The sequence below is a fragment of the Leptinotarsa decemlineata genome, unplaced genomic scaffold (assembly GCF_025532065.1).
Source record: "Leptinotarsa decemlineata unplaced genomic scaffold, Ldec_3_MD MMD2_tig00026358_RagTag_RagTag, whole genome shotgun sequence".
Classification (NCBI taxonomy): Eukaryota; Metazoa; Arthropoda; class Insecta; order Coleoptera; family Chrysomelidae; genus Leptinotarsa; species Leptinotarsa decemlineata.
Window position 1 is genome coordinate 2,770,384 of NW_027412703.1, and position 21,201 is coordinate 2,791,584.

The following is a 21,201-nucleotide window of genomic DNA, read 5'->3' on the forward strand; positions in this document are numbered from 1 at the left end:
TTGTGTTACCTTTTCAGAAACCTCGGTTGTTCTGTCAAACATTTTGACAGAACAACAACTATGATCATTATATCACGCGCAAGTTGCGTCAAGGTTGCGATATGGCAATGTATATGGGGTAACTCTACACTTCAGATGTGTTTATTGTACAGAAAAGAAATATTCGTATAGTAGCAGAAGTTCCTAGTACATTTTCTTGCAGGGATACATTTCGAAAATTTAGAATTTTAACCCTATCCTGTATGTACATTTTTGAACTGTCAATCTACGTTTTTGAAAGAAAGAATAGATTTCCTTCAAATGGAAATGTTCACATTATGAACATCAATCAAAAACGTGATCATGTTCCGTTTCGTCAATATAAAACAACACTAAATTGTCCATCAGTGGTAGGTCTTACTATTTTCACTAAGCTCCCTAGGTGTTTAATAGTTATTTATGTATCAAGGGAATTAGGAGGGCCTTAATTACCGATGGCAAAGTTTGCGTTCCGAGGGCCTCTGGCCCGAGGGACAGCAATTGCCTGAGGTTATTAAGGCTCATTAATTCCCGTGGTACATAGATAATTTTATTTCTGACCGATTTCAATAAAATTTTGTTCATTTTTGAAACGGAAAAATGTACCAATTCATTACCTTCCCGGTATATTTGAATCAGGTACCGTTGATTATAGTAGAGTTTTCTTGTTGCTAGGTTGTTGCAACCTTGTTGTTATGCCAAAAGATGTCACTGAAACTGTATTTCTGGCATATTTTCAAGAACTGGTAAGGAATTTTCTATGTTTTTCGGTAGATTTGGTAGTAATTGTGTTTATTCGTTTCAGTCAGAAACGTATAGTCCGAATTCTTTATGGACTAAATGGTCAATGCTAAAATGAGAAACGAGATATCACCAAGTTCAATGAACTACAGGCTTTTTTGAAACGGAAGAGTAAGAGTTACAAGCCGAAAAAGTCTGCTGTTTTATCTCCTAAAGATGTTATCAGATTCCTAAAGGACGCTCCTAATGATATTCATTTATTGCATAAGGTAAATTTTTCTTATTTTCCTTTTTGTGTGTATTTATTTCCTTTTTTTTGTTATAGGTTGTTTTGATTATGGGTTATTTTGGAGGATGCAGAAGTCAGGAACTTTTGAATATGAACATATCGGATATAGAGGACCGGGATTCCGTTATAGTAGTGAACGTACCGGAAAGTAAAACTGGTGTATCGAAGAAATTTACAGTTGTGGATGAAAAAGAGTTCTCCGCTTTGCCTTTATTAAGACTTTATATGTCTTTGCGTCCTAAAGGTATTGAACGATTTTTTTTGAGCTTCCGACAAAATAAATGTACATCTCAGCCAATTGGAAAAAACATGTTTGGGAAAATCCCCAGCAAAATCGCAATGTATTTAGGATTGCCAAACTCATCTTCCTATACGGGACATTGCCTTCGTCGCACTTCTGCTACTGCTCTAGCCAATGCAGGAGCAACTATGACTAACTTAAAAAGACCTGGAGGTTGGAAAAGTTCCACGGTGGCGGAGGGGTATTTGGAGGATAGCCTCGAATTGAGAAATGATGTCTACTTTGTCATCAGAAGAGGCAGGTACCTCGACTGTAGTGAACAGAAGCTCCAGCCATACAAAAGAAGAAATTGTTTCCAGTGGCGGAAGTAATTTTCAGGGAACATTTCAAAATTGTACATTTATTATTTGTAATGACGTGAATAAATAAAATATGGTTCAGTTTTCATTTCTATTTATTTTTACTTGTGAAAGGTAGAGGGAATTATAAAATCTATAATGTCCCAAGGGAGTTATGACCCTCTTTATTGATAGCGTAACTATGACGATATAAGTTTATAATATCCCGGTCAGAAATAAAAGATATAACAAATCTCAATAAATTCAGTAACCTGCTGAAGAATGACTTGGTTGAGAATTGTTTTTATAATTTGCAAGAATTTTACGATTCGTAATATGTAAGTGTTTTTGTGCTGTATTATATTTTATTTCTGACCGGGATATTATAAGCTTATATCGTCATAGTTACGCTATCAATAAAGAGGGTCATAACTCCCTCGGGACATTATAGATTTTATAATTTCCTCTACCTTTGACAAGTAAAAATAAATAGAAATAAAAACTGAACCATATTTCATTTATTCACGTCATTACAAATAATAAATATACAATTTTGAAATGTTCCCTGAAAATTACTTCCGCCACTGGAAACAATTTCTTCTTTTGTATGGCTGGAGCTTCTGTTCACTACAGTCGAGGTACCTGCCTCTTCTGATGACAAAGTAGACAACATACGCGCCGTTTTATTTCTCATAGAAAATTCCTTACCATTTCTTGAAAATATACCAGAAATACAGTTTCAGTGACATCTTTTGGCATAACATTTTTCCGTGTCAGCCAGTCCAGATATATCTTGTATTCTTTTTGGTATACGGCTTCACTTTTCGATGGAATTAATGATTCTCTTGCTTGTTCAGCTTTTTTCAAAATATCCTCCATTATATTTGGGGTAGAAAACACGTTTTCACCGCAAACACAGCTTGATAACAAAGTTCTGTTTATAAACAAGTAACATAGCAACAACCTAGCAACAAGAAAACTCTACTATAATCAACGGTACCTGATTCAAATATACCGGGAAGGTAATGAATTGGTACATTTTTCCGTTTCAAAAATGAACAAAATTTTAGTGAAATCGGTCAGAAATAAAATTATCTATGTACCACGGGAATTAATGAGCCTTAATAACCTCAGGCAATAGCTGTCCCTCGGGCCAGAGGCCCTCGGGACGCAAACTTTGCCATCGGTAATTAAGGCCCTCCTAATTCCCTTGATACATAAATAACTATTATTTTAATTTTGTTGTTGTTGCTTCAATAACAACGGTGTTGCTCACTCTGTCAATTTTGAGTGTGTGGCTTTATGCGTACTTTGATGATTCCAATACATGTTATCTATGTCAAATGGAAAATAAATATTGTTATTATCATTATCTAACTTCTTTGTTTATTGTACAATTCTCAGAAAAAGGTTCTTTTAAAAAATAGGATTAAATTCGAAATCTGAGAAATGATTGGTAGGTTATTTTTGAAAAAGTCGGGTGTATTAGAGAGAAATTGACAAGTAAAAAAATTACGAGAGTGCATAAGCATCAAAACTTTATAAGGAACAAGTATATTTAAATCTATCGATATGCGTGATATATCATTCATCCACTTCAACAACTAGAAAACAAATTATCCTTATGTACTATTTATTGAAAACCAATTACTTAGTTAAATAAAATATATAAAATTAATATAGCTCAGATTCAGTCTAATTGATAAAACTCCTCCGTTGCACAAAGTCCTTTCATAATATAGACTACGGCAGTAGTCGGTGATAATGCGCTTTCCTACTTTTTTCTATAACGTAGAAGGAATGCGGTTTTCCGTTACCAGGAAAATACTTCGTGAAGCCAGATTTTTTAGTCTTAGCAGGAACGTAGTAAGACGGTTTGTGCGGCTTTCTGTCTCTCTCTGGCTTATCCAATACATCATTCCATCTCTCAGAATGACCGAAGTTAGCAGAGTACTCGTTGAATTTGGATTTAGGGTGTTTAGAAACGATTTTCTTCAGAAGAGGCATATTCCAGTGATATATTTTTGCTGGTTTTCCATTATTTTTGAACCCAACTGGCAAATTTTTGCTTTGGCTGTGAATATCTTCGATAGTGTTTGGTTTATTGTGAACGTAATAATGTGGATTTGGGGGTAGTTTCACGATGAACATATGGGAGTCGTCCGATCGGCTATTATGCCGGGACTCTACAGCCAGTCGTTTTCTGTGGTGACTATTTGGTCCTCTGATTTTCTGTAGGCCTAGTTTTTTCAGTAATTCATGATTTTTGGCTGTAGAAGCTGGTTTGGAATCCGACAATGTGAAGCAGATGAAGATGATGGCGGCCGTCAGAGAGAGATATCTGAAAAAGAAAACGATGTTGAAAATATATAATGCCCAAATATGATGATGATTAATGAAAATCATTTTTATATCTTGGTATAGGTCATTTTCTTTAACTGAAACCATAATATGCAATATCGTATCCTCTATTGTATTTGATTGATTATAATTGACATCGATGTAGTTTACCTTTCTAATTTTTATGTTCTATTTGACAGAATCAGTCGATGAAAATAGATTAGTTATTTGTCGATCGCTTCAACAACTCGTAATATCAATAGTTGAAAACCATAGTCGATTTTATTTCAAAGTATATTCATAAATAAATGACAGCTTGTAATCATCTCAACAAAAATAATTATTGTTGATGAAAATGTTATGAGCAGGTTAAAATTTTCCAGAATTTTTCCAAACTTTTGTAATATATTGTAAGATATTGAAAATATTTGTGGAAAAACCAAAAGTTATAGTCGAAGTAAACGATATTGTGCATTCTCAAAGTTGTCGGCACTCTCAAAGGCCAAAAAACCAATACATAGAAATGAACCGGCAGCAAACTAGTCCACGTGGATTGTAGACTTGGCGGTTCGTATTGGATAATTTTTACTAACCGAGTTTCATGAATGGCTGAAGAGTCATAAAATAAAATTTGAAGTCATGTTGCGGTGACGAATAGAAATCGGGGAATACGGCCTTGGTTATCGCCGTCGTGATCAGTTCAGGAACTGATCGTGATTTGAGTATTGAAATTCGATATTGGTGCAGTTATAATTACTTAAAATTTTTGTTATCTCTTCAACATGTGGCGTCCTTGGACAAGTACTGATAGTAATAACGAGTGTGATAACAACGCAGACTTTTTCCAGTGTAATGAGATAACAGTAAATAAGATTCGGATGCATTTGAATATTGAAATATAGAGAGTATGTTTCAATGTATATGATAATCTACATCTCAAGTTTGGTTTCAAAGGAAACAAACTATTACAAGCAAAATCAGATTTGACCGAAATTCCTTTCTCAACTGTACGCAAAATAGTCACAAACAGATCTTATGAACGCAAGACGCGATGTGATACAGTATTATCAAAACCTTCAGATGTTCAAATCATCTAAAAGAACAATTCGTTCAGGCCAGCCTCAACACCCTACACAGTAGGTTAATGGACTGACACCTATCAGAAAACAACTACTCCCCTGGCTAATACCACGAAGGGCGTTGGATTATATCCGACAGGTGTCAGTGCAGGATTCTTCACTGAAGTTATTCCTGCATATGCTGTTGGCGATACAACTGCCGCAATAGATTTTCAATTATTGGAACACACTTGCAGACCGGTTTCGGGCTGTTTGGCCACTCGTCAGTGCAAGGTAGTGTATATCATCAACATAAAGTCGATGATTTCCGATAATTGAAAATCGAATTCCGTCAGAGTATCATTCCTCGAACTAAGCTGAAGACTACAACAAACAACAGGTTTGTCGTCGCTCCATCTGCCTGTGAACGAGGTAACCAACTGCATATCCAAATTTGCCCAATTCCTCGTAAAAGGAAAGAAATCTTTCACGTATAGTCAGTGGGCATACTTGAAGACTGGCTATAAATCAAATCATCTAAAAGAACAATTCGTTCAGGCCAGCCTCAACACCCTACACAGTAGGTTAATGGACTGACACCTATCAGACTGATAGGTGTCAGTCCATTAACCTACTGTGTAGGGTGTTGAGGCTGGCCTGAACGAATTGTTCTTTTAGATGATTTGATTTATAGCCAGTCTTCAAGTATGCCCACTGACTATACGTGAAAGACTTCAGATGTTCTAATAAAATCAGTGTAAAAAACAATATACGATTGTTCCAAAAGCAATGAGATTCCTACAACTGAAATCATAAGGAACGTGAGCTGCTGTGACAAAACTCTTCAGAATTGGATAAAGGAAGTAGGATATAGATCTGAAATAATAAACAAACGTCAAGCAGTTATAGAAAGCAGAAGAATAGTGGAATTGCGTAATAGATACTTAGAACAAATAACTGAATATAGACAAGAACAACGGCAAATTTTCTATTTGGACAAAACTTCATATGACACTCATGACATAAATACGAAAGTGTGGACTGATGGTTCGAGAATGTGTACGCCTAACACGCCTGCAAACAAAGTATCGCGACTAATCATTCTGCATTGCGGAGGAAGTAAAGGATGGGTTTCAAATTCTTTGAAATTATGTGGAAGAAAACTTGAGAACTGCAATGTTGACTATCACAGGAACATGGAAGGTAGAATTTTCGAGGAATGGTTTGAAAACACATCGATCCCAAATTTGGACGCGAATAGTGTAATAGTGCTTGACAACGCTTTCTGTCATTCGCGACAGCTCATCAAAGTACGGAATAAAAATTCGAGGAAAGATGAAATACAAAGTTTCTTAATGGATTTTGAAGATAATTAGAGCAAAAACCACCGGAGAGGTGCATTATGACATGCTCACGGTTTCCCCTTTCCTCTCATGCAGTCCTACGACTTTGAGTTACGTGTGACAGATATCCAACGGAAAAACAACAACTAACCCAGCTAATGCCGCGTAGAGAGTTGAAGTAAAACCATCAGGCAGCCGTGCAACGTCTTCGACTTGGAAGATCCGTCGCAAGTTATTTCCCACTATAAAAAGCAAAAATTCATTACGTTTGGTCGATCCGACCAACCGATATACCGGTTTCGGGGTGTTTGCCCCATCATCAGTACCGGGAATGGTCTCTTCACAACGGTGTGAACCGTCTGAATATCACGACCTGTCTGCAGGTAGCACAGTGTACATCCCACTGAATCAACTGCAGAGAGATTCCATTACTAGCTGGCCGTTTAGGTCACCGGACTTAACGCCTATGAACTTTTACCTCTGGGAAAGGTTGAAAAATCTTTTTTTTAAATTTCCGACCAATTCTAGATACGAATTGGAAACGGCAGTGATGCAATGTTTTGCTTCTCTCACTCTTATTGAAGTAATTAATTCCGAAAAAAACATTCAGAAAAGGTGTCGCCTGTGTGTGTGGAAGAAGCTGGTAGACATTTTGAACACCATCTCCGAGGAAATATATTTCACTGTTTGTTGTTTATCATCATTATTATTATTGATGAAGTTTCATTTATTAGTTGTGAATATAGTATAAATGGTTATCAGTTTTATTGAAACTGTGCGTCTTGATTACTGCTGCGAGAAGCTTTCTCAACATTTGATAGCTTCTACTGAACAATTTCTTTCTGTTTTATCGCCGCATCGTTCAAAGCCTACTTGATCCCAGTATGTGTTTCAAAATCTACATTTTTGGAAAGGTAATTTTAAGCTCTATTGAAAAATGCAAGAATATACAGGGTGCCCCATTAAAAATAGTTAAGAAAAGAGAATTGAAACACTCTATGTTTTTTACCACTTTTATTTGTAACTAACGTTACTGCATTTTCGTCCAATAAGGACATTTTCAAACTTATACATTAAACTAACGATGGTTTATTACATTATCCCTTATATAGCACCCCTGTAATTAATAATAGAGGTACTTGGCTTGATTGAGTACCTGAATTTACAATTTACAATGCGGTTATGCTAATTTGAAAACCGCTGAGTGAACTAAATCGATTTGATCATTTAACAGGTTGCACCCGCAATGTTTATGCTTGTAACTTTCCAAGGATTTCAAATAATTGAGTTTGTAACCCTTCCTTGCATAGTGAAAAATTTCCATATTGTTCAGATTCGGGAACTTGTGGTTGCATGTCAAGGAATGGTTTGAAAACGTCGAATCATTTTTTACTAGTCTGAAGGACCTTTCATGTTCAGCATAAAGTTTTTGGAAATTTCGACCACATTGTCCCACATAAACACTTACGACTCCGGACACTTGAGCTTATAAACTCCAGTTTTCTCCAACTTGTCTACCTTATCTTTGGCATTGAAAAGGAAATCAGATAACCTGGCATGTGGTCTGAATGCTACTTCCACATTGTTTTTTCTGAAGAAACCCGCAATTATCACTGTTCTTTTTCCAAAATATGTTAGAGTTACCCATTTATTGATTTCTGGTTGTTTGACCTGAGGGTATATTAATCTGTGAGTGAATTTCCGGCTTTGTTTCCTGACTAACTTCTGGAGAGTATCTGCGTTGAAACCGTTTGTAACTGTATCAATTTCCCTAGCTAGATTGTCTGCAGACAAAGGCAGTGAGAATGCTCTGTGCAGCATTGAATTGTAGGCTGCTAATTTATGACTGTCTGGATGGAAAGAATCGCTTGGGATGGTAATATCTGTATAGCTAGGTTTTCTGAAAACATGGAACTCAAATTTATTCTGATTCTGTGTAATGGTCAGGTCTAAGAAATTTATCTGTTTCTCTATCTCTGTTTCGAGTGTGAACTGAACATTGCTTTTGAGATAATTCATGAATGTCATAAATTGGTTCAGCTGTCGTGTAGTACCTCTTAAATATCTAATATGTCTGAAGTGAGGGGCTTACACTCGTTATACGGTATGTAGGAGAATATACTCTTTACTGAACTGAAATTGAATTATGTGGTGTGGTTTGGTGCCTTATGTTTTCTACTGAAGTCAATGAATTTTGAATGCTGTGAGGTGGGACAAAATTGGTACCTCTATTATTACCTACAGGGGTGCTATACAACGTGACTCACGGTCGATGGTAGGTTAGACTTTTCTGGAAAACGCAAAGCATACTTCTCCTGAAAATTTCACCTCTCACATTTCCTTACTTGTTCTATCGATCTAAGATATTTTCAGCATTGCGGCGTTGCCACTTCCATCAAAAAGTCCTAGCAACTTTATTTTTTTAAATGGAACACCCCGTATATTAATACATTTTTGGAATCGCTCTGGTATTTTAATACTTTTTTGTTGATAATGTCCTATACCTATCTCTATCTGTTTTCGAGATAAAAAATAAATTGTGCTAAATATGGTCCAAAACATAGCCTTAATTGAAATTAGGTACATCAGTACTCTCAATTCATGAAAAGTTGATATTTTGATGATAGTTTGGACAAACTCGAAATATTCAAATAACACCAAGAAATCGACTCCATATCATACAGGGCGTGCTAAAACTACTATTATTTCCATTATGCATAAAAGTAGTCAAAAGTTCATTTTTTTCAAATGAAACCCCCTGTATATTACTCGGTAAATTGAAAGATGGTAAAAAATGCTTCAAGATGATATATCATGTCCCTATACCTAAATCGTCAAGTTTTTTCAATAAAGTCGTGTTCTAGAAACATTATTTTTTTTTAGAATTTGGATTTAGGTAGCAGTGAAATTATCAAGCTTATAGCAGTTCGGTCACTTTTATAAGTAATTTACAAAGAGTTATCGACGGTGTTTCGAATCATCTTCCAAAATGAATGCAAATATCGATTATTCAAACGAAGTTCTTATGAAATTATTTATTATACACACGAACAAAGTGATCAAATCATTGTCAGAACGTGTAAAAAATTCAACCAAATGTATCCTGAATTAACACCAATGAACGAGAGGAAGTTTGTAATGTTACAAAATAATTTCCTTAACTATGACTCAAAGTTTCCAGGGAACAACCGTACCAAAAATCAGTCATTTCTAGGAAAAAAGTGAGATTTTGTGTGAAAGTACAGACAATAACAGAATAGGATGATTCAAAATAACAAAATTGTAAACAAAATATCACTTTTTCACAATAAATGCTGAAAATGTTGTCCATTACATAAACACTTCGAAATGTTTTTTTGTACGCGATTGGTGGTTGCTTTTTCAATTTCCTGGGGATCCAGATCTTCAATACTCCGCACTATTCGCCGTCGCAATTCTTCTTTGGTAGGCACTGGAGTACTGTATACCCTTTCTTTTGAAACACCTCATAAAAAAAGTCAAGTGGCGTGAGATCGGGTGATCTCGATGGCCAATCCCACGTCCCTAAACGCCTAAACCAACGATCGTCGAAGAGTTCGTCAAGTTTCCTGGAAACTTCCTGGGTGGAATGAGCCACGAATTCCTATATTCCTCTAAAGGCAAATTTGCATTTACTTTTGGCGATTTTTTGAAATACCGTCAATAACTATTTATCAATTACTTATAAAAGTCACCAAACTGTCATAAACTTGATATTTTCACGGCTACCTAGAAATCAAATTTTTTAAAAATTATTTTTTGTACAACTGTTATTGAAAATCTCTTTGATAGAAACACTTCAACACTTCAGCACCTACCAAAAAATCATTTAGAAAAGTTCACACATGCATTTCGTGCTATTGGTAATATTAAATCCCGGTGAAGTTACTGACGATGACGAAGTAGTATTCAGTCCAACTGTAGAAAGTCCTTCATGACTAACCAATAATCCTCCTTAAAATAACGTGAGTTGGCGTATGTAGTTGTAACGTATGCCTTGTAATCCAAAGATCGTGTGTTCAAATCCCATGGACCCTATAATTTTTTTATTATCAGCAGTAACGTTATACAAAAAAATTTGTATGATACATTTGTTAAAAGTGATTTTATTTTGCTCGTGAGTTTGCCAACTTGCTGACGCTCGTTTTGCAATAATCCCCACTCACAAAATAAAATGCCACTTTCAACACTTGTAGGTAAAACGTGAATAACTATTTTTCCACAAAAACGGCTTTATTAAGAAACCTTGACTATTTAGGTATAGGGACATGTATATCATCTTGAAGCATTTTTTACCATCTTTCAATTTATCGAGTAATATACAGGGGGTTTCATTTGAAAAAATGAACTTTCGACTACTTTTATGCACAATGGAAATAATAGTAATTTTGGCACGCCCTGTATGATATGGATTAGATTTCTTGGTGTTATTTGAATATTTCGAGTTTGTCCAAACTATCATCAAAATATCAACTTATCATGAATTGAGAGTACTGATGTACTTCATTTCAATTAAGGCTATGTTTTGGACCATATTTAGCACGATATGTGTCGCCTGTGTGTGGAAGAAGGTGGTAGACATTCCGAACACCTTCTCTGAAGAAATATATTTTATTGTTTGTTGTTTATCATCGTTTTCATGAAGTTTCATTCATTAGTAGTGAATATAGTACAAACTGTTATCAGTTTTATTGAAACTAAACGTTTCAATTACTGCTGTGAAAAGCTTTCTCAACATTTGATAACTACACCGCGTCGTCCAAAGCCTATTTGATCAAAGTGTGCGTTTCAAAGTCTACTCTAGCAAAACATCAAGTGTGCTACATTTTTGGAAAGGTAATTTTAAGCTATATGGAAACTTCAGTTTTCATCTATCTAGAATGAAAACAGTGTAAAGCATAGCCCATTGACTAATAAGAAAGTTTTTCTTCCTTATTCAAAGGAATCGGGCAAACTACGGATATGCAGTTGGTTAGTACCTCGTCCACTAGATGGAGTGACATTTTGTGATGTTCGCTCCAACTTCGGAAGAGGAATGAAATACTCTGAAAAAATTCCGATTTTCAATTCTGAAATATCATTGACTTTAGGTCGATGATGGTCACTATCTTGCACTGACGAGTGGCTAATGAGCCCGAAACAGGTCTGCAAGTGTGCCCGTTCCAAAATTGAGGGTCGACTCTTTCAGTTGTATTGGCAATTGCATATGCAGGAAATTTTCTGTGAAGATTCCTGCGCTGACGCCTGTCGGATATAATCCAACGCCCTTCGTGGTATTAGCCAGGGAAGTAGTTATTTTCTGATAGGCGTCAGTCCATTAAACCTACTGTGTAGGTATATGGAAACTGGCCTGAACGTTTGAAGTTCATTTGCTTTAGATTAGAACAGTATAAAGTGTCCAATTTGGCTCACTTTGTACATTTTGGAAATACATCTGTTGTAACTGGCAACGTACCTAAAGTGTGAGAGCAATCGACTAATTCATGAAACTTCACTGCAAGGGAAAGTGTTTAAACCTAATCTATATGCGACAAGATTACGGTTATTGTAAGAATCCCTTATTTGAGAGGAGGAATTTATTATTTCTCAGTTATTGCACGACGGGAATAATGACTTACATGGATTGGGCGTGTTGGTTGATGTCGAGAGTGTTAAGAGGTGTACTTTTGAGGTGTACTTAATTTATCGAATAACTTAATTGAGTGACTTGTCTACTAGCAATGTAAGAAGTGTCTATTAGGGTTTATGCTCCGTAGCAGATAAAATTCCTCACGCAAGCGATTGAAGCAAGAAATAGTTTCAACATTACGTTGAAAGTAATGAATTTGATGCTTTATAACGATTATATACATTTACGAGTATGTATGAATATTATTTATTAGTCACTTTGTGTATATTTTCATGTCAAATAGTGCTCAACCAGTTTCAGTTACGATTACTAGGACTGTGATAATCACAACACAACAAAGTTTTTGTTTCGGGGTTGAAATTAGATGATTTTAATGTATTTCCACGTGTTAAAACCGAAAGTGACCATAAAAATTATATATTAGCTCTTGTTTTCAAGATATAGTATCATTATATATATATATATATATATATATATATATATATATATATATATTGAGTTTTCAACAAATGAAATATTTCATCACCAACAGTTGGTACACATGTTTGTTTACATAACACCCCTCTCATCAGCTGTTCTTAAGTAGTAAACATTATTTCTGCTTAACTCCTCCCATTAAGCAAGGTTTATCTATGAAGAAAAGAGGAACGGTTAAATACCCTAATCTCCCATCTGCTCTTCGGCCTGTACCACACTCAGACAATTTGCCAGTCCCTTCTCCACCCCAAAACTATGAAATTTTAGAGGAAGGTGATGAAGACTGTTTAGAAGGAGCAACCCATCCTTCTACATCCTATGACCCTGATTTTGAGGTAAGCGATAGGTCTAGTGACCTGCACAGAATTATTCAAGCAGAGTTGAGTGACCTTATAAGAGATCTTCGCTTGTCTAAGGAAAAGGCTGAGCTGTTAGGGTCAAGACTACAACAGTGGAATCTTCTAAAACATGATGTGAAAATATCTCAGTACAGACAGCGTCAAAAAGATTTGCTTCCTTTTTTTGAGAAAAAAGAAAACCTCGTAGTTTGTTCTGATGTTAATGGTTTGCTGGACTGCTTGAATTTGAATCACACTCCATCTGAATGGAGACTGTTTATAGACTCTTCAAAACTAAGCTTAAAAGCTGTACTTCTGCATAATGGAAATCAGCTACCCTCTAATCCTATAGGTCATGCAGTTCACATTAAGGAAACGTATATAAATATGAAAACACTTCTCCAATCAATCAAATATGAACAACACAAGTGGCACATCTGTGGTGATCTGAAAGTCATTGCTATACTCCTAGGAATGCAATTAGGGTTCACCAAGTACTGTTGTTTTTTGTGTCTGTGGGACAGTCGTGATAGAAAATCTCACTATAAAAAAATGAATTGGCCTACACGAGACCTAAACCCTAATGAGAAAAATGTAGTTTACGAGCCTCTTGTAGATCCTTGTAGTTGGGACTAATGAAAAACTTTGTGAAGGCCATGGACCAGGAAGGACAACCTTTTAAGTACTTGAGAGCAAAGTTTCCCAGGTTGAGTGATGCTAAAGTCAAGGAAGGCATCTTTATTGGGCCTCAAATCCGTGAAATCGTAAATGATCCTGCTTTTGACATGATTTTAACAGGAAATGAAAAAAGAGCCTGGGAAGCCTTTAAGGGGGTTGTACATGGGTTTTTAGGTAACAAAAGAGATGATAACTTCACAGCATTGGTTAAAGAGCTTCTTCAAGCTTACCACCAACTTGGATGCAACATGTCCTTAAAAATTCATTTTCTTCACTCTCATCTTAATTTCTTCCCACAAAACTGTGGAGCTGTGAATGACGAACATGGAGAAAGATTCCATCAAGACATTGCCTTAATGGAACAGAGATATCAGGGCCGTTGGAATGAAGCAATGCTTGCAGACTACTGCTGGTCTGTGTGTAGGGATGCTCCAGAAGTGTTTTATAAAAGACAAGCTAAACGACAGCGATCTTACAATGAATCGGATGGACTTAATTGAAATTTGGTGGTACAAACTTCTTTTATTTGTCAAAACACTAAGAATAATGTTTTTTTTTATTAATTTTGTACTTAAAATATTCTTAAAGAAACGTATAACAATATTGTTTTATGTACTTTCACTTTTCACGTATAGTATAACTACTCTTTAAGATTAAGTACTGTGTATCTCAAAAACCAGAGCTAATAAAAATTTTTCATTGTTATTTTCGTTTTTATCACCCCAAAATTAGTAGAAATTGACTAATTTAGTTTAGGAAACATTCAAAAAATATTGTTTGTTGTGTTGTGAATTTACTAGCAAAGTAATCTAAGTAGAGTAAACCTACATATCCAAAATAAGGTGAAAGGTTCAACGTAACTGAATTTTGCATGTGGCATAATGAAAGCGAAAACTAGACCAATTAACAAAACTCAAAGAATAAAAAAAAACAACTGAACCTAATAAAACACAAGCAGAATAACATATGAACAATTTAGCTTCTTCAGGACATCATTATCTCTTGAGGATGCTAACTTGGTTTGCGACACGCGCGTCAAAAGACCGCTGCTGACGAAATTAATCAACTTGGGGGTGACAAAACTGCACTGATTCGAATTGAATTAGTATTCACTCAGCAATAACAGTTTGAAGTAGGCTCAAAACTTCTGAAACAACCTTATTGTTGTAAATCATGCCCGAAAGAAAATAACGTCGGCCGCCACTGGTAACCATAAACCAAACGTGACGTAGCTAAGAGCGCGCGAATGTACGATGATTCCCCGCCACTCTAGAAGCAGCGAGAATAATGCTGCCGAACTTCGGTGAAATTTCTACGGAATTCAATTACGATATTTAAAAGCTAGCCACGAGGATATAGACACAGTCAAGTGGACGTTACAGTGCGGTACGCGAAGTGATCTAGTAGCAAATAATAGTTGAAGTTTGAGTTAAAGTGTTTTGTTGAATTTGAAGTGAAGTATAGTTAAGTTTGACTATTCAGTGTAATCAAATATTGGTCAACTCACTGGTAAAAAACGTAACATTTGGTGACGGAAGTGGAATAATTGACTGAAAGTTTTTTGTTTTATGGTGAAAACAAGGAGTGTCAATTACGACGAGTTGAAAGAGCTTAAGAAAATGTTCAAGGCTTCGCAAGTGAGCCTGACGGAGAATGAGAATCGCAGAAGAGAGGAAGATGAACACAAAAGAGAGAAAGAATTATTACGCCGTGAATTACTACTAGATATTCTCGAAAAACAAGAGAAATATCGAAATTATTAGTAAATATTCAGATGAAACAAGAAAAACACAATAAGATGTACCTTCATTTATTTGAAGATTTGAAATCTTCCTAAGTGAGTAAAGGAGAGGTACAGGAATTAATTCAGGAAGAATTTCAAAAAGTATTTCAGGAAAAAAAGGAGGGACTGGAATAATTAGTCGATGAGAAGTTTGATGGAATTGAAAGGAAACTTGAAAAGGAGCTTGAAGTTGTCGGAAAGAAATTTGAAAAGAATCTTGAAGGAGTCGAAAAAAAATTTGAAGAAGTTTTCCGGAAACTTCAGGCGGGAAAAAGTGACAGTAACGAAGATAGCCTCTCAAGAAGATCATGCCTGACATCCGGATGCAAATTTTGCCAACGCCAGCAGGGCAAGGATACCCAGCTACCAGAAATAGAACTTTCCATCAGACGTGATGAGGCAGCGGACAGAGACTCCTTTATGGATAGCTCTGATAGAGAGATAATCTCCCCTACCTCCCGCCGCTTCGGGTTCCCTCTGACCCGGAGGGTAGCAGCCTGTAAGGGTCCCTTGTCCAGGGATACGGACAGACAAGTTGAGGAATCACCCGACCATGGTGTGGTACGGTCGTTAACAGCCTGTGAGGGTGACACTACCTGACGTAGCGTAAAAGGAGGATTCCGCCTTGAAAACTGTACGAGAATGGATTGCCAAAGGAGCGAGACTGGAATGGCAAGAGATTTCCAAGCACGGTCAGCAGAAAAAGGGTTACTGGCTCCACTGGGACTCCACGAGCATTCGAGATAACCTACTCACTTGGAAATGGGAAAGCCCGGTTGGAAGAACCCACAGATTCCAGATGATCCTTCCTAAGACATGTATCCCGAGTGTCCTCGAACAGCTTCACGATGGTCGCATTGGAGGGCATTTTGGAGTAAATAGAACTCTAGCGAGAGTGCGTGAGAGGTAATATTGGATCAAATGCCGTCGAAATGTGGAAGAGTGGTGTAAGCGTTGTGACCTGTGCTCTTTGAAAAAGGGTCTCAAGACAATGCAGAGAGGAAAGTTAAAGCAGAAGCTCAGTGGGTGCCTTTTCGAGAGAATCGCAGTCGATATTTTGGGACCACTCGCTATGATCATATCCGGTAACAAGTACCTTATGGTTGTGGTGGACTACTTCTCCAAATCGCTTGAAGTAGTAGCCTGACCAAGAGGCTAAAGCGGTGGCAGAAGTCCTGTTGCAGAACGTTATTGTCAAACATGGAGTTTCCACCAGCGCGCGAATGTATGATAATTCCCCGCCACTCTAGAAGCAGCGTGAATAATTTTACCGATTTTGACGGAAATTTTGCGAAATTTCAAGTGCATGCGATTACGATATTTGAAGGCTAGCCACGATGATATCGACACAATCAAGTGGACGTTACAGTGCGTTACGTGAAGTTATCTAGTAAGGCGATAGACATTCAAGGAATAGTTGGAGTTTAAGTTGAAGTGTTTTGTTGAATTTGAAGTGAAATATAGTTGAGTTTGATTATTCAGTTATTATTCAGTTCGAAATAAATTAAGATTTTTGAACGTTCTTCTTTTGTAATATTCTACATAAAATTACTAAACCAGCGGTACAAGTTGAAGCACCCTTAAACGGAATGAAAAGTAAGTAACTGTACTTTCATAATAGTAGGCACCAAATTCTTAGAAATACCATTGCATTAAAACGAAATCATTGTTGTCAAGATTGTGATACTATATATTTTATCATCATTTTTTCAAATCTGTTTAGTAAAAATTACATACGCCACTGTAAGAGACAGATCAAGGCAAAAACGAGTCATTTCTGAGAATTAAGTGATCACTTTGTTTGAAGGTGATTGACAATGTTTCGTGATGAATTTCACTAGTTCGGACTTCCATTGTCTACTATATAAAATGATTTGAAATCCCTGAAACAAGTAAAAAAGCATAGTTGAAAATAACAATTATATTAAGCAACAATAAACCTGAAATGAAATGATAGTGAAATAGCCTACAAGTAAAAATATAATAATTGAATAAATAAAAATTAAAGGAATGAAAAAAGAAAATAATAAAAATAAAAAAGTGTAGAGATTCCAAGTCACGTTAGTTCACGACGTTTCGATTGTTGGTATCTACAATCGTCTTCGGGTGATGACTGGACTGATTCCTCCGAGAGATGACTATTTTATAGGCCGTTGAAATACTTTCACTTTCTCTACTTTCCATTTTCCGCTTCCGTGAGAGATGACCGTTTTGGCGGGAGTTAGTCATTTTTCGTTTGATGATGGGTTTCCATATGTTTCGTCTACGCTGGCCTGGCTGAATACGTTGTTGGACAACATGTATGCGGCTTCCTTAAATTTTCTCCTGAACCAATGTTCCTCTCTGTGCAAGATCTCAGCTTGGGACCACTCGATGTTGTGTTGATGTTATTTTCAACTATTCTTTTTTAATTTATTCTTTTTTACTTGTTTCAGGGATTTCAAATCATTTTATATAGTAGACAATGGAAGTCCGAACTAGTGAAATAAGTGATCACTATTTTGGAATTATAGTATAGTAGTCTTAGTTCTGTTGAAGTTCTCCGCATTTGACATACGAGAAATCTATTGGAAATAATTACATGCCACCACTCAGGGCCGGATGTAGGGGAGAGGCGGGGCTACTGCTTGCACAAACATAGTAATATTGTTACCGATATATCAGAAAGCCCTGACTGCAAGTTTCCATTTACTATCAATTTTTGATTTGATCTAGCATTTCAGTAGCAATACTTTTTATAAATGTGTTATTTGTAATTCGTACCCATGACTTGAATAGAAATAAAATATGTGAAAAAAATCCAAAGAAAAATTAATAATTAGAGGCCGCCACTCCTTCGTTGCTCCAGGGCCTCCATACTTCCAAATCCGGCCCTGCAACCACTAGATCATGTTTCGCCGAATGAATATATTCGAAGTCAAGTCATTTATTCAGCTTTCTGTCACTTGAAGTCACAAACAATATTTTTGTGAATACTGATTGCAAAATAAACTCGAGTGCGTCCAATTTGCGGCACTTTCACACTTTATCGCATCTAACAATTACAGACTTCTTGGCAGAAGCTCATAAATCAATAGTGGCGCGCTCTGAAATGGACTGAAACCGCTATATGCCGGGAGTGTCAAGAAAATACTGACCACCATAAAAGTCAAAGAATTGTTTCTATAAGCTTATACTGTTAGGAACATATCGATCTTTATCTTAGGACTAGTGTTTGCATATAACGCAATTGGAAGTCATAGTTCTGGAAATAAAGCAAAAATATAAGCAGTGGAGTTTGTTTTGATTTATTCTCAAACTTTTTGGGTTTTGAAACTGAAATTTTTGAATTTATATCATTGTTTTTTTTTGAAAATTATGGTAAAATTCGCCTTTCTCTACTTTATAATTAGCTGCAGTTCATAAACTCACAGTAGACAGTACAAAAGTGTTTAAAAAAGCAAAAGTGTTGAAAAATGTAATTCACTTGTGCAGATTATTGCTGGATGATTGTTTTTTATTTTACAAAAGGCCTTGCTCAACAAGAATGTATAGAATCCCTTCGTTGAATCTTTTGGAAATGGGCAACCACTAGAAAAAAAGGTTTACAATTGCTCTGTAGAATTTTGTCATGGCCATGCATCTGCCAGTAAGTAATATACATTTTTATTTGAAATCCCACTACTGCTCTTGCAAAACATACAAATGCTCTGTACAGAGGCGTATTATTACTTGTTCTCCATTGAATAATATGTGTTGTTTCTGAAAAAATGTCATCGCCTAACAAAAAACCAGCCATCAAGAGTCAGGCATTTGAAATAATTTTTCAAGTGTTCAATTATTTTCAAAGTGTTAAATGTGAGTCGGATACGTTATCAAATGGGAAAAATAAAACGTTTTGTGCTACAGGTAACATTAAAAAATGTTTTTTTAAATAACTATTTCAACACAAATCTTTATTTTGTATAAGGTATTTCAATAAGAACCATTGAAAGAGAATAACGGAAAAGTAAAACTTTCCACCCCAAGAAAGAAGAGGCCTAGAAGAGCACCAGTAACTGATATTCCCGAGTATGAGTATAACAATGTTAGAGGAATTATTTACGACTTTCGTAAGAGGGAAGGGTGTCGTATTATGGTAAAAAGTCCCAACACAATTGTGGCTTCCGAAACATCTCTTCGTAGTATTTTGAAGAAAATAGGTTTCAACTGGAAAAGCACTGAAAATGATAGAAACATTTTAATAGAGAAAATGGTGAGTACAAAAAATGAATTATGTTCGTAGCCAACAGCGACCAATTGTGTTTATTAATGAAACATACCTTCATAGTAGACATACATTTTTCAAGAACTGGCGGATGAATCAACCAAAAGGTTATTTAAAAATATTGCAGAGGGATCAGGGCTAATTATTGTTCATGCAGGGGGTGACATGGGCTTTATACCTAATTGCCGGCTTATATTTAAATGAGGCAAAACATCAGGGGATTATCATTCAGAAATGATTTCTGGAAAATTATGGTAAATGGTTACAAGAAAAGTTAATCCCAAATTCACCTGTGGAATTTATCATAATATTTAAATAAATCCAGCCCCCAACACAACACAAATTCTAGGAAGGCTGACATAGTGAAGTGGCTGCACGAAAAAAGCATTATGTTCACCCCTAACGTGCTCAAACCCGAATCATACGAGCTGATCAAGGTAAAAGAAACATCATATCAGATACAAATTTCATGGGGTTCTGCTTGAACACGGACATAACGTTTTGCAACTTCCACCCTACCATCTGGATTTGAATCCCATTGAACTCATTTGGGCTACTGTCAAAAACAGCGTGTCCCAAAAGAATGTAACTTTCGAGTTGGAAGATGTGAGGAAACTGGCAGAGTATGAGTTTGATCAAATCACTTCCGAGGAATGGCAAAAACATTGCCGAACATCAAATAATTGGTATTCGGGATTTGATGAATACCGCATGTCTGTTCCCGGCTTGGTGTGAGTTTAGGTGATACACCCTAATCCAAAAATGAACCGTTCTCGAGGTTATTCATTTGTTTACTCAAAAAAAACTAGGTATTCAGCTCTCGACTGATTCCCCCATAAAATTCTGAAGTTTGGTAAAATACATAAGCTTTTACTGATTCATAAAATGTTACATGAAATGTTTCACACGGTTTTCGGAATTGATGACTAATTCTGAGATATTAACATGGACCAAATGTTTTTTCTATGTGTTATGATATTGCATTGTCTTTTCACACAAAATATAAAAACTATTTCAAAACATGTTCGAAGACATTTCCGTTAACTTCCAGGCATTTATTAACTCACTCTATCAATTTGTTACTTACAGCACGACTGATTTCTTCGGCATCTTTCAGAGAGTTCCATGCTTGTAAAACATTTCGGACTATATTCTCATTACTTCTTGCAATATGTTTAATATGATCTATACATAATACTCCATAGGAATCAGATGGGGAGATCGTGCTGGTCAAAGGTACGGCCTATTACTGACAATCCACCTATCATAAAATAACTGATCGAGTAATACGTCTACGGTCCCGAAATTATGAGGTGGTGCTTCATTCTGTTGGTACCAAATATTTTGCAAATTGTTTAGAGCATGTCCGAGGCGACAATTTCTCTTGTGTTCAGAGAGATGGGAACCTATACTTCTTTTCGTGGTTCTGAAGTAGATCGACCCGGTATACTCCGGATATACCGGTTTCCTTGTAGACATTGTAAAAAACTATCATAGAGTTTTCTCTGATAGTTTCCGTTGGCTCAAACATTGGTTTCACGTCGTGTTTTTCTAGGATTCTCCCATCCCGTGTGTAACATTTTCAACAGGGCGGAAAATCTTTTCCCTCAATGGGTGTGAAGTTGGGGTTACTTTGTGGCCACATTGGATATTCTGCACGAGCG

The 21,201-nt window shown here is 36.2% G+C and overlaps 2 protein-coding genes across 2 annotated transcripts in view; one reads left to right on the plus strand and one right to left on the minus strand.

The window, feature by feature from the left end:
* Positions 1-879: 879 nt before the first annotated feature.
* Positions 880-2,065, plus strand: LOC141486581 (uncharacterized). Its single transcript, XM_074184769.1, has 2 exons — positions 880-1,028; positions 1,085-2,065. The coding sequence occupies exon 2, from the start codon at positions 1,097-1,099 to the stop codon at positions 1,658-1,660; it is 564 nt and encodes a 187-aa protein (XP_074040870.1). The 5' UTR covers positions 880-1,028; positions 1,085-1,096; the 3' UTR covers positions 1,661-2,065.
* A 1,178-nt stretch (positions 2,066-3,243) lies between these two features.
* The window catches only part of LOC141486580 (uncharacterized), a 173,036-nt gene continuing 155,078 nt past the window's right edge, over positions 3,244-21,201 (minus strand). Inside the window, exon 2 of the mRNA XM_074184768.1 lies at positions 3,244-3,968. Within this exon, the coding sequence (XP_074040869.1) occupies positions 3,371-3,968 (598 nt within the window). The 3' untranslated portion in view covers positions 3,244-3,370. The remainder of the gene's footprint in view (positions 3,969-21,201) is intronic.